Source organism: Microcebus murinus, chromosome 11 (assembly GCF_040939455.1).
Source record: "Microcebus murinus isolate Inina chromosome 11, M.murinus_Inina_mat1.0, whole genome shotgun sequence".
Classification (NCBI taxonomy): domain Eukaryota; kingdom Metazoa; phylum Chordata; class Mammalia; order Primates; family Cheirogaleidae; genus Microcebus; species Microcebus murinus.
In genome coordinates this window covers 83,064,437-83,077,049 of record NC_134114.1, presented here as the reverse complement: position 1 = coordinate 83,077,049, position 12,613 = coordinate 83,064,437, and the positions used below count along the sequence as shown (strand labels likewise).

The 12,613-nt window shown below is 35.4% G+C and overlaps 1 protein-coding gene across 2 annotated transcripts in view; it reads left to right on the top strand.

Moving 5' to 3' along the window:
* Positions 1-12,613, top strand: part of TMEM232 (transmembrane protein 232) — a 202,933-nt gene that overhangs the window by 83,758 nt on the left and 106,562 nt on the right. For both annotated transcript variants that reach the window (XM_076008262.1, XM_012754577.3), the window contains exon 11: positions 9,986-10,164. In XM_076008262.1, coding sequence (XP_075864377.1) covers positions 9,986-10,164 — 179 coding nt within the window. The remainder of the gene's footprint in view (positions 1-9,985; positions 10,165-12,613) is intronic.

Here is a 12,613-nt window from a genome sequence, read left to right as displayed (position 1 = left end):
TGGCTGGCAAATTGGTGCTAGCTGTTGGTGGGAGACCTTAGATCCTTTCCATGTTGGTCTCTCCACAGAGGTGCTTGAAGACCCTCATGGCATGATGACTGCCTTCTCTCAAAGCAAGCAATGTAAGAGACCAAGGCAGAAATTGCAGCACCCTTTATGACTAGTCTTCTGCAGTCATACAGTAGACACTTCTGTCATATTCTCTTTTGTTTTGTTTTGTTTCAAAATACTAAAGGGGTCTTTTCACTCTTATGTAAGAATTGAAATAGATTTACCTACCACCATTATGATAATAGTTTGCATTTGTCTATATATTTACCTTTACTGATGAGTTTTAGATTTTCTTATGCTATAGTATTTTTGTTTATCATTGTTTTGTTTCAAAATGAAGAACTCCCTTTAGCATTGATTGTAAGGCAGTTCTAGTTAGATTGTGCTCACTAAAACTTTTGTTTGGGAAAGTCTTTGTTCTTCTTCATTTTTAAACAACAGTTGTACTGAGTATAATATTTTTATTTGGTAGGTTTTTTTTTTCTTTTAGAACTTTGAATATATCATCCCACTTCCTTCTGGTTGTTAAGATTTATGCTGAAGAAACTTCTTATAGTCTTATGGTGGTTCCCTTGTACATTAAATTATTTTTCTTTTGCTGCTTTCAAAATTCTCTCTTTGACTTTTGACAATTTGAATATAATATGTTTTGTTGTGGATTTCTTTTGGTTTATCTTATTTAGGATCCTTTGGGCCTCCTGCATCTGGATATCCATTTCCTTTCTTAGATTTGGGAGGCTTTCAGCCAATTGTTCTCTCCCAATTGTATGGCACAGTGAGTTATGTATGATGTGAGGATGTTTCTGCTTTTTCTACTGGTTTTGGTGTGGCTAGCTTCACACTTGCCTATGGTGCAGGGGCCTTTCTACTAGTTCCTAGATTTCTCACAGTGATAATTGATCCATGAGTTCCTGTTGAATGTTGCATCCATTTGGGTAAAGAGAATCCAGTGCTTCCTATTCTGTCATCTTGCTGACTTTACCAAATTTATTTCACTTTATAAAATTATCCTTAAGTAGTTACTGATTGGAAGGAATAAAAGTTTTCAGATGGATGAGATGAAAGATGAGATATTTAAGTAAGAAGAGGAGGGAAAACAACACTAAAATTGTTTCAAATAAGGCAATTTAGGTGGAGAAATGTTCACAGGACTAGACTTGGTGTCAGAAATTTTTAATGCCAGAAATCTGACATGAGTTACAGCTCACTTGTCAAGTTCTGAATAACTTTAGGGAACCTGTTATATCTTTCAGAATTTTAATTTCTTCATGATTGTGGGTTTTAGAAGAGTTTTTGCATGTAACACAATGTGCTTACAAACATAAAATTATTTCTTCTTTTAGTTTCAAAGAACATCTTTGTTATTTTCTTCTTCTTTTCTTTGTTTCTCCTGGAATACAAAAACTTGTGAGAATTTTCTATTTCCATTTAGACAGTTCATATCTCTCAGTGGTATGAATTTAGTGAAATTTAAAATAAATCTAGGATAAGATGTGTGATATTTCTTTGATTTATTTATAAGAATCACAGTTGTTCTTGAAAAGAAAATAATCAACTTTCATCCTTGTTTCCAAGTTATAACTCTAGAAGATGAGTATTTTTAATTAATATATTTTCATAATTGACTATTAGAAAAGATTGTGAACTTTTAAAAGTAAGGCAAGTTCTACTCTGTTTCTTAACTGTTTGTCAACATTTTGGAATCCTACTTGCCATCACATTTCAATCAACTACTACATTCTAATAAAAGAATAGGTGATTTTTTGGTTTTTGGTTTTCCATCTTACCTGCAACAAAATATGGGGACATATTAGTAATACCTTGGTTCTCTTCAGTTTATTCTGGATATTATTTAATATGTGCAGTGATCAAATATAATATATGCAAAATAACTCTGTGACTAGTATTTATATGTGGATGTTTTATGCACTTATATAGTGATACATAGATCATCATCATCATTAGTATTATCACAGTATAACAATATTCTAAGATAAAGAATGTCCTAGGATTTCTATTCATCCTACTATGTATCCAAAATATATTCCAAATTTTTCTACCTTTCTCTATCTCTATTGTTATCTCCTGAGAAGCTCAGGAGTCCTTAATACTACCCTCTCTTCTGACACAACTGCCACTTTGATAATCCCCAGAACTGCCCTCCCTTCTGACACCAGCTGAAAGTCTGGGAGTCCCTAAGACAATGCTCATGTTTGATGATTTGCTAGGACTCACAGAAATTAGCAAAGCCATTTACTCATGGTTATGGTTTATTACTATGAAAGAATACTGATTAAAATCAGCCAAAGGAAGAGGTGCTTAGGGCAGAGTCCAGGAGAGTTCCAAGCACAGAGCTTCTCATTTTCCTCTCCTAGTGGAGTTGTGCAGAGAACTGTGGGGCGCGGTGTCAACGCCATTACAAGATGGCGCCTATTTCCGGCTTTGCCTAGAGCAGTAAACAAGTTCAGCGCACGCGCAATTGTCGGTTACCCTGTGGCGCAAGCATGCAAATGAAGGATCCTACTATGGACCAATGCTTTGGCGGCTCGACAGCTGAGCGGCCTATCCCAGCTTAGGGGTTGTGCTTCTAGGGTATATAGCAGCCTGCGTGCTGCCGGGCTGGGTCTTCCGCATCATGTAAGTCTAAAGGGAACCCCATTAAAGCACTGTCAGAAGAACTCCAGTTGCCACGTCTTCCTTGCTGGCGAGGCGGGCGCGACAGAGAACAATTGCTTCTCCTAGCAATGAGGTGTGCTTTGGAATGTATAATTTTTATGTGGGCTTAGTCACGTATACTTTTTTACTACCTGCTGCATGGCTGACCCTAGTCTCTGGCCCTTCCAGAGGTCAAGCTAATAACACATGGCCCAAGCCACCCCACAAGAAATCATGTTTTCAGCATAGACTATTTGACATACCCCAAAGACATCAGGTAAACAAAGACTTTTTATCAGGCAGAACATTCCAAAGTCCAGGAGATTGTCCCAGAGCTGAGAGCAAAGTTCAACCGTCTCTTTAGGCATGGTTAATTCTTCAGTGTACACATGCCACGTCCAAGTTGTCATCACTTTGCTTATAGATTACTTCAAAAAGTTAAAGTTTTCCCTGTTTCCTTCCTATACTCCCTAGAATCCATTTTCCACGAAGAAGCCAGAAGGATAAAATGAGTCATTAAATTTTCTTATTTAAAATGCTATGATATAAAGTTACAGATATGTAGGATAAACAAGTCTAGAGATTTAGAGCTATAGGTAATAAAATTATATCAAATATGGGGAAAAAAACCTTTGCAGTATTATATGGAGAGAGGAATATGTTGTTGATTAAAATTTAATAAATATCTTGTGGTTTTGAATTAGTAAAAATATGCTACCATAGGTTTTATTATACCGAGAATAAAATCCAAACTCCTTTCTATGTCCTACAAATTGCCCATGGTCATTCATAGTATGCCCCTCTAAATGGCATACCTACCTGTAATAATCTTGTCCCATGACCCTCAGGCATCTTATACTACATTCATTCTGTCCTTTCTTCTGCTTCTCTAAACTGTCAAGCTATTCTAGGTCCAAAGCCTCTGCATTTTCCATCCTCCCTGTTGGGAACACTTTTCCCTAATTTTTTTGATGGTTAACTCTTTTTCATCCATCAGATCTTAGCTTAAATATTCACCTCCTCATGGAGGTATTTTTCATTTCGTATATAGTAGATTTCTTCTAGTCATTATTGGTCACATTACCATCTTTTATAATTCTCTTAACTCTTATTAGGAACTGATATTGTTTTGCTTACTTTCTAAGTATCTGTCTCTGTCCATTAGAATTAAGTGTCCTGAAGGCTGTAATTTGTAAAATTTTTTTTGCTACAAAGAGCAATGGTTGGCATGTAGCATTTACTCAGTAAATATTTGTTAAATGCATGGCTGACTGACTGGTTCATAAGAACTGTTAGTTTCTTGGCATTGATCCAGTTCCATCCACTTTACTTGGCATTTCATAAAGTCAGTGTTTTGAACCACATCTTAGATTTGAATTTCCTTTCAGTGACATTTGATTTTGTGGTGTCAAATTATATCTGTCAAAATTGTAAAGCCTATATACCCACTTATACTCATTTCTATAAGTAGAAATATTCATATTTCAATTTTACCAAATATGTGAAATCTAAATATGTAACCAATCAGCACTCATGTGCACAGATGGAAGTAAAACTAAATGGAAATAATGCAGGAGGGAGGGAATGGGTAAAATCATACCTAATGGGTACAATGCATACTATATGGGTGATGGGACCACTTATAACTTTGATTTAAGCAGTACAAAAGCAATCCATATAACCAAAACATTTGTATCCCTGTAATATTCTGAAATTTAAAAAAAGAAAAAGAAAAATTAAAGAAGATTCAATTGATAAAATAATACAAAAAAATCTAGCATGGCAAAAAAAGGATATCAAACAGTTCAAACACTATAATAAAGAATTGCTATAAAGGCTCATAATATTTGGTTTTTAAATACCATGGTTTATTAATAAATTTTAAACATTCATTAAGAACTTTGATTTGGTTTGGCTTTTTTTGTTTCCTAGGATACTGTCTGCTTAGCTGCAGACAACAACACATTTTCTCTCAGTATATTTAAAGTGACATCTTTGATAGCTGCCACAGGGTCACTCAAAGCAGAACAGAAGAGTGCCTTCTGCTACAGCTTGGTCCCTGGATGTTTCATAGCAGGCATGCTTCTCAACAATTGTCGAGACATTAAGATTAGAATGCAGTCTACTTTTTATGACAGTTGTAGCACATGCCATCTGTCTTTATAAGTTTTTGTTTCTTCATTAACTGTCAGTCAATTGGATGTAATAGATTCTCCCTGCAAATATTTTTCATCAGCTCTTCCTTGGAATGTAAACCAACAGGTGAACAGCTCATTTTTAGAATAATATAGTTAGAACCACTGTGAGATATCACTAACTCCAGAATGGCTTTTATCAAAAAGTCCCAAAACTACAGAAGCTGGTGTGGATGCAGAGTGAAAGGAACACTATACACTGCTGGTGGGACAGCAAACTAGTACAACATCTATGGAGACACCTCAAGGAACTAAAAGTAGAGCTACCATTTATTTGATCCAGCAATCCCACTACTGGGTATTTACCCAAAGGAAAAAAAGACATTTTATGAAAAAGACACTTGCACTTGAATTTTATAGCAGAACAAGTCACAATTGCAAAGATGTGGAAACAACCCAAGTGCCCACTGATACATGAGTGGATTAATAAAATGTGGTATATGTATACCATGGAGTATTAAATGGTGTACTAATACCTTTTGTAACAACCTAGATGGAACTGGAGATCATCCTTTTTTTTTTTTTTTTTTTTTTTTGAGACAGAGTCTCGCTTTGTTGCCCAGGCTAGAGTGAGTGCCGTGGCATCAGCCTAGCTCACAGCAACCTCAAACTACTGGGCTCAAGGGATCCTCCTGCCTCAGCCTCCCAAGTAGCTGGGACTACAGGCATGTGCCACCATGCCCGGCTAATTTTTTGTATATATTAGTTGGCCAATTAATTTCTTTCTATTTTATAGTAGAGACGGGGTCTCGCTCTTGCTCAGGCTGGTTTCGAACTCCTGACCTCGAGCAATCCGCCCGCCTCGGCCTCCCAGAGAGCTAGGATTACAGGCGTGAGCCACCGCGCCCGGCCTGGAGATCATCCTTTTAAGTGAAGTATTGCAAGAATGGGAAAACCAAAACCACACGAACTCACTACTAAATTGGAACCAATAAATCAATATTCATGTGCACATATGGTATTAAAATTGAACGAAAATCAAGCAGGTTGGGGGAAGGTAGGGGTGGTTAAATTCACACCTGACAGGTACTGTGCACACTATCTGGGTGAAGGACACACTTATAACTGTGACTTAATCTGTACAAAAACAATTCATGTAAGCAAAATATTTATATCCCAGTAATATTCTGAAATAAAATAAATAAAATTACATAGTTAGGATAGTTTTTCAAAAGGGTTCTCCTAATTTGAATAAATAAATAAGAAAAAATAAAAGAATTTGTGACTTTTGAGAACAAATTAGAGTATATTTTATGGTTTAATGTTGGTCTTGCGGATTCTAAACCAAACCAAATTAAGTTTGGCAATTCAATTATCGTAGTCTTATAATTTGTTGTTCAATAAATAATATTATTAATTTTTAATATATGGAGGAAGATAGTTTGTATGTACTTTTATCAATCATTTCTGTTATGGTAAATAAGTTGGGAGTCTGTAAATAAATTTAGAAATGAGTTAAAATTCACAGTATGTTTTGTTTGTAATATTTTTCAAAGACTTTTTTTTTCCTGAGGCTCACAATTCTAGAATTAATTTAAAAACTCATAATTGTTTCCTTATTCATATTGAATTCAAGCTCATGACCCACAAATCAATAACCTCTGGCTATTTTACTTGCATTCTAGCCATTTTTCTGCAACAAGCTACAGGACATTCAAAATTAGATTCCTCCTTCCTCATGCCACATTTTGCAAATAATATTTATCTCCTTTCTCTTAAAACTGACTATGTAATCTTCTCATTTCTGCAAGTGGTTTTTATTATTGTTCCAGTCTCATGAGCTTAAAAATGTACTTCTCCTTTCTCCTTTATTTCTTGCTCCTCTCTGATAGCTAAGAAGTCTTATTTGATCCTCTCCGCAGTGTCTTAGGCTTGTTGCCTTCTTTCCAATTTCCTGCTGCCCATCACAGTAAAGACCTAGATTACTTCATTAAGTTCCCATATTGGTTTCCCAGTTTGTTGCTTGTATAGCCATAACATTGCATTGAACAGGCATAGCATTATCCTTGCCTCAAACATCTACTATTTAATCTTTAACTTGTCTTTAACTATTTTACCTTATCCATATTGAATATGAACTCTTCCCCTCAGCTCAACTTGAGATCCTCACCATCATTCCTTCTCTTCTCTTTATGTATAGCTACCTTTGTGCTGGGAGTCCTACCTTGTTCCAACTGTCCTGGTTTGGTTGATACTGTCCCCAGTTTTGTCCTTGAAAGTTTGTGTTCCAAGAAACCCCTCAGGCAGATGGACACAGTTGTTCACCCTATCTACGTCCCTCATTCAATGAACAGATTTTTGTAAATTAGATCTACTATGTTGTAGGCATTATCCTAAGTGCTAGAGAGGTAAGAATGAGTAAAATATATTCCCTATCTTCCAGTAGTTTAGAATCTATAGGTGAGATATGCAATTACAATATGATATAACACATTGTAATATATTAATAGAAAGTACAAGGGCATCTAGCTAGCTGTGGGGATTCAGAGAAGCCTTCTTAGTAGAAATAATGTTTCAAGGACAAAACCAGGGCAGTCCCTAGAAAATTAGGATAGTTGAACTGGGAGTAGGATTCCCAGCATGGAGTAGCTATATGGAGAGAGAAGAGGAGGGATGATAGTAAAGATAGGAAATGGATAGGAGCCAGGTGTAGTGAGAATGTATTTTGGGACAGCATGGCTTCTGGTTAAGAAAAAGCAAAAGTTTTTACAAAGGCTGGAAGATTGAATGAAGGCTGTATTCTAGAACTTCAAGTAGTTTTATCTGTCTGTCATATAAGAGGGATGGGAATGAAGGAGTGGTGATAGGTGTGTTCCAAAAAGGATGTCATGTTAGAAAGAGTTATAATTGTCTAGCCAGACAAATCTCTGTGATTTCGAATTTACATAGGATCCAATGGCAATCCTTTGCTAAGTTGTGAGTAGAGAAGCAACAGCAACAGATTTAGAAAGATCACTTTGTACAACATGGATTAGTAATGGTGAAGCAGATTGTCATAGGACAGGAAGATGAAAGAATAACTAGGAAGCTATTACAGTATTTATTCTCATAGGTAACCTTTTTTCAGATATTCTCCATCTGAAATATTCCCCTGATATGTTCCTCTGCACTTTTTACAAATTTACCTATTGGACAAGGTCTGATAATGTCTCACATTCTCAAGGTCCTTTCTCTACTCTGATCTCTTGCTTTTGTGGTCTAATTGCATCAGTGACCATCATCTTTTCATTGAACTGCTACCCTCTAACAAATTATTCTACTCTCCTGACTTGTCAGTTACATGAAGCCTAAGGTTATCTTTCTCTCACCTTAGTCAGGACTATGCACAAAGCAAATAGTTTTAAAAAAAGGGTTAAATTTGTGCTTCTTGATTGTATTATGAATTTTTAGTGCTAAAATGTTAATTATCATTAATTCTAAAAGAGTTGTCTTTCATTTATGCACAATTTCAACAACTTTAACTAGTAAAGTTTCTATGAGGGGAAAATGACATTCCCTGAAGAATTAGCTGCTTAACTATAGCTTCGTATTTTCAGCTTATACTTTCTCTTTTAAAGCACCAATAGCAGAAAAGGTAAATGGTGCCGTAAAATTGGAAGTTGGACTTATGCTTTCCTCTGACCACTTCTAAAACTTGTACATACTTTCTCTTCTTCCTCCTCTTTCTATCTTCCAGAATTTTTCTTTTCTATGAATGTAATGAATGGTGGTGATTAGAAAGAAAAGTAATTGTCTGAATTGTAGAGGCTGTGCTACAGGGGACAATATGAGACCAGCCTTTACCTGCTCTGTCACCCTCAACAGCTGTCTGATGTTAGGGAACTTTCCCACCAAGTTCTGATTCATATGTTCCCTTCTATTAGTCTAAAGGTAGTAAGATCTACTACGTGGTAGGATTGTAGTGAGGACTAGAATTGGGAAACATAGTTGGTACTCTCATGTATGCTAGTTATAATAATGATAATAGTAATTATTATTATCCTGTATTATAAAAATGAGATTAAATTAGGGAAAGTTGAGGATGTGACTTTTCAGATTGTACTTATGTCTTTATCAAGAAGGACATTGATGATTTTCAATGTTACGTGGGCTATCACCAGGATTTGGGGGAGAAGTGAAATATGGGATTTAATGGGCTTTAAAACTCTTCCATCTCCCTTTCTGAACCTCTTCTTGTTATTTTTCTTATCTGCTTCACACATACTCAGTACTGTCATGTTGCTCTTTGATTAACTTAAGTTCATCTCCTCTTTGAGGACTGTATTATTTCATTCTGCAAATTAATTTCTCCCACCTCTACCTAAATCAGAATTCCCTTTTCCTATTAGTGCAAAGCAATATACCATAACTAGGTAAGGAATAGTCAATATGAAGAGTAAATGCAAACTTCTCTCTCTTTTTTGTAAAGAAAATACGTATTTTGAAAGCAGAACTTGATAATGTATGTAAAATTGCTAATTACAACATAAGTTTTAAAAGGAGTGTCTTAGATTTTTTTAATCTTTTTTACATTCATTACTCCCTTTTCCCATTCCAATTGACTTATGTTCTTATTATTAAAAGAAATCTTCCAGTCTATAAATATAACAGTAATTTTTGTCTGATTTTCACATTATTTAAAATTTTTTCTTCTTTGTTCAAATGTCATGTTTCATAAGGTTTGATATTTTTTATAACAGAAAGTGATTTTTTTCTTGTTTTTCTAATTCATTGTAAAAAAATCACCATGGCAGTCTAAGTGTCCATATTGCTTTGAACAAATTCCTCTCTACTTGAATTCTAAGGAATTGTTTTTGGATTGCAGTTCACACTTTACCCATTTAACTTTTAAATTTATGAGGTATATTAGTTAGGTGCAGTTTATCTTTTCATGTGGTTAGAAATTTTAAAATGATCTGTGATATTTTAAAATTAAAGGAGAAGAGCAGTGAAGGATCAGAAATTTCCAAAAGCTTAGAATTTCAGACTTTAAAATATCATCATGAATTTTGTTAAAATCAAGTTTCTTCTTTTTCATACAACCATACTTTAGCAAGGTGAATAAAATGATGAATTTCCAAAGATGGCTTTTTTTTTTTAAACAGGTGATCACGTGGTCTGGATTGGATATTATGGCCTAGTGTATAACCTGGTGAAAATGTCATGGGAACTTCAGGGAGATGAGGAACAGGATGGACTTAGACACATAATATGGCAAACATTGCAGAAAACAAAGGATTATGAGAAAGATGAACGAATCCAAAGTGCAATAAATATAGCTCAGGTAAGGTAAAACACTGGGCAATTAATTGGTGCTTCTATCATCAGAAAGTGTGCTTGCCATTTCTCTCTATAGAAAAGTAGTATCCACAGTCAGTGAGTATTAGAAGTTCATAGTTGAGAATAGATTTTTAAAATTTAAAAATCTGACCTATTTATGATTAAAGATAAGAGGGTTGAGCTCTAGATGGTGGCATAAAAACAGTTCTCCAAAAGTCTTTAATAGAGCAGAATTAAATAGATTTAACAAATCTAGGGGAAAATGCACTTCAGTGAGGAATGATTCCACCACAGAACTCTAACTTGATGGAAAGTTCTGTTAGATGTGTTAGGTATATTCTATAGAAGAACAATATCAAGCCCTGATTCTATTTTTTGGTGAAGAGATTTGGAAAGTAATAGAATTTTTAAGGAGCATAACACATACCTCTAATTTGAAGGCTATTTAGTAGGATGGGCTGTGGAAAAGATGCATAGAGTCACTTTCCCTGCCGCATACTCACAGCTGCCAGAAGAGGCAGGCTGTACGCAGGATTCTAGTAGGAGGGGCCAAGGGCTTTTCTATGATGTAGCTTTCTATGGATCTTAGAAATCCAGAGACCTGTTGCTCCACAGGTGTTCCCTCCCTCTTCCAGTTCAGTGGGCAGAAATATCAGGAAGAAGGCTGAACACCAGCATTGACAGTGGACCAGGGAGAGGCTAAAGGTGTCCCTCACTTCAGTTATTTTAACAAACAAAATAAATAGGTAAATGTAAAAGTTCTTGTGTTGGGTTGCCCTCTAATTTCAAGATTTCTCCCTCCTTCTCTCAGCCTGTTTGATAATTGTATTTGTCAATAGAACCTATATCTCCCAGCCCTCTAAATTACGATTTAGAACCCAATGGGCATCCTTTAGTCAGTGAGAGGACCCAGGATATTCTACTTTTGTAATACAGGTAATAACATACTAAAGAACTACCTCATTAAAGGAAGGACACACAAAAACATCAGTTTTTTTTCAATCCTATATCCCAATACACACAATAGATGCTCAATAAATAAATGTTTAATCAATGATTGCAAGTAGGCTCACTATAAATATTTAAAGAAATGTTAAGATCATGTTTAATAATTGAATTAAATTTAATATTCATTAAATTTATAACAAAATTATTTTTAAAAATAAAAATTAATAATTTTGTTATTTAAAATAACAAAGTTAATGAGTAAAATCTGGAATCATTTGGAAATTAAAATGTGTCTTGATAAACAAGTATTAGTACTAGGAAGAAATTAATTAATCCATTAGTTAGCATTAGCCATTGTTTTGGGTGCTGTTGTAAGTAAGCAGATATATGTTCTTTCAAATATAATTTGAATTTTGGACCAGGGAGACTGACAATAAACTTTCAAAACAACAAATTACAACATAATATCAAATGGTACTATCTACTATAAAGGAAATAAAATAGAACAAAGCCACTGGAATGTTGACTAGGTAAAGTGGGGAGTTGAAACTTAGCACTAGATTTGAATAGCTAAACACTTGGAAGCAAAAACAAGAATCTATCAAGAACTTAAAAGAATTAACAAGAAAAAATCAAACAGTCCTATCAAGAAATGGGCAATGGCTATGAACAGAAACTTCTGCAAGGAAGACAGAATAATGGCCTACAAACATATAAAAAAATGCTCAACATCTCTAATCATCGGAGAAATGCAAATCAAAACCACAATGAGATACCACCTAACCCCAGTGAGAATGGCCTGCATCAAGAAATCCCAAAACAACAAATGCTGGCGAGGATATAGAGAGACAGAAACACTCTTACACTGCTGGTGGGACTGCAAATTAGTCCAACCTTTGTGGAAAAGAATTTGGAGTAACCTCAAACAACTAGAAATTGAAATACCATTCAACCCAGCAATAGCATTGTTGGGCATCTACCCAAAAGAGCATAAGACATAATAGAAAGACATCTGCACCTGAATGTTTATGGCAGCACAATTCACTATTGCAAGGTCATGGAAACAACCCAAGTGCCCGTCAATTCATGAGTGGATAATCAAAATTTGGTATATGCTCACAGTGGAATATTCTAAGAAACAGCAATTCTAAGAAACAGCAGCGAGCTAGCACCATTTATACTATCCTGGATTAAGCTTAAGCCCGTTATCCAAAGTGAGGCGACACGAGATCAGGAAAATGGCCTCCACATGTACTCACCATCAAATTGGTACTGACTGATTAAAACTATGGTGCTCAAATGGTGGTAGTGCTCACCAGGGATGGGGGGGTAGACCCACATCTTGGGGATGTGGCAAGCATTGTGGGGGGGGCAAAGGGCATACCTCTAACCCTTCTTAGTCAAAGATATAAAATGTAACCAAAATGTCAAAAAAAAAAACAAAAAACCCAAAAAACACTTTTATAGGGGGATGGGCAGGTGGGAGGGGAGACGAGGGGAAGGTT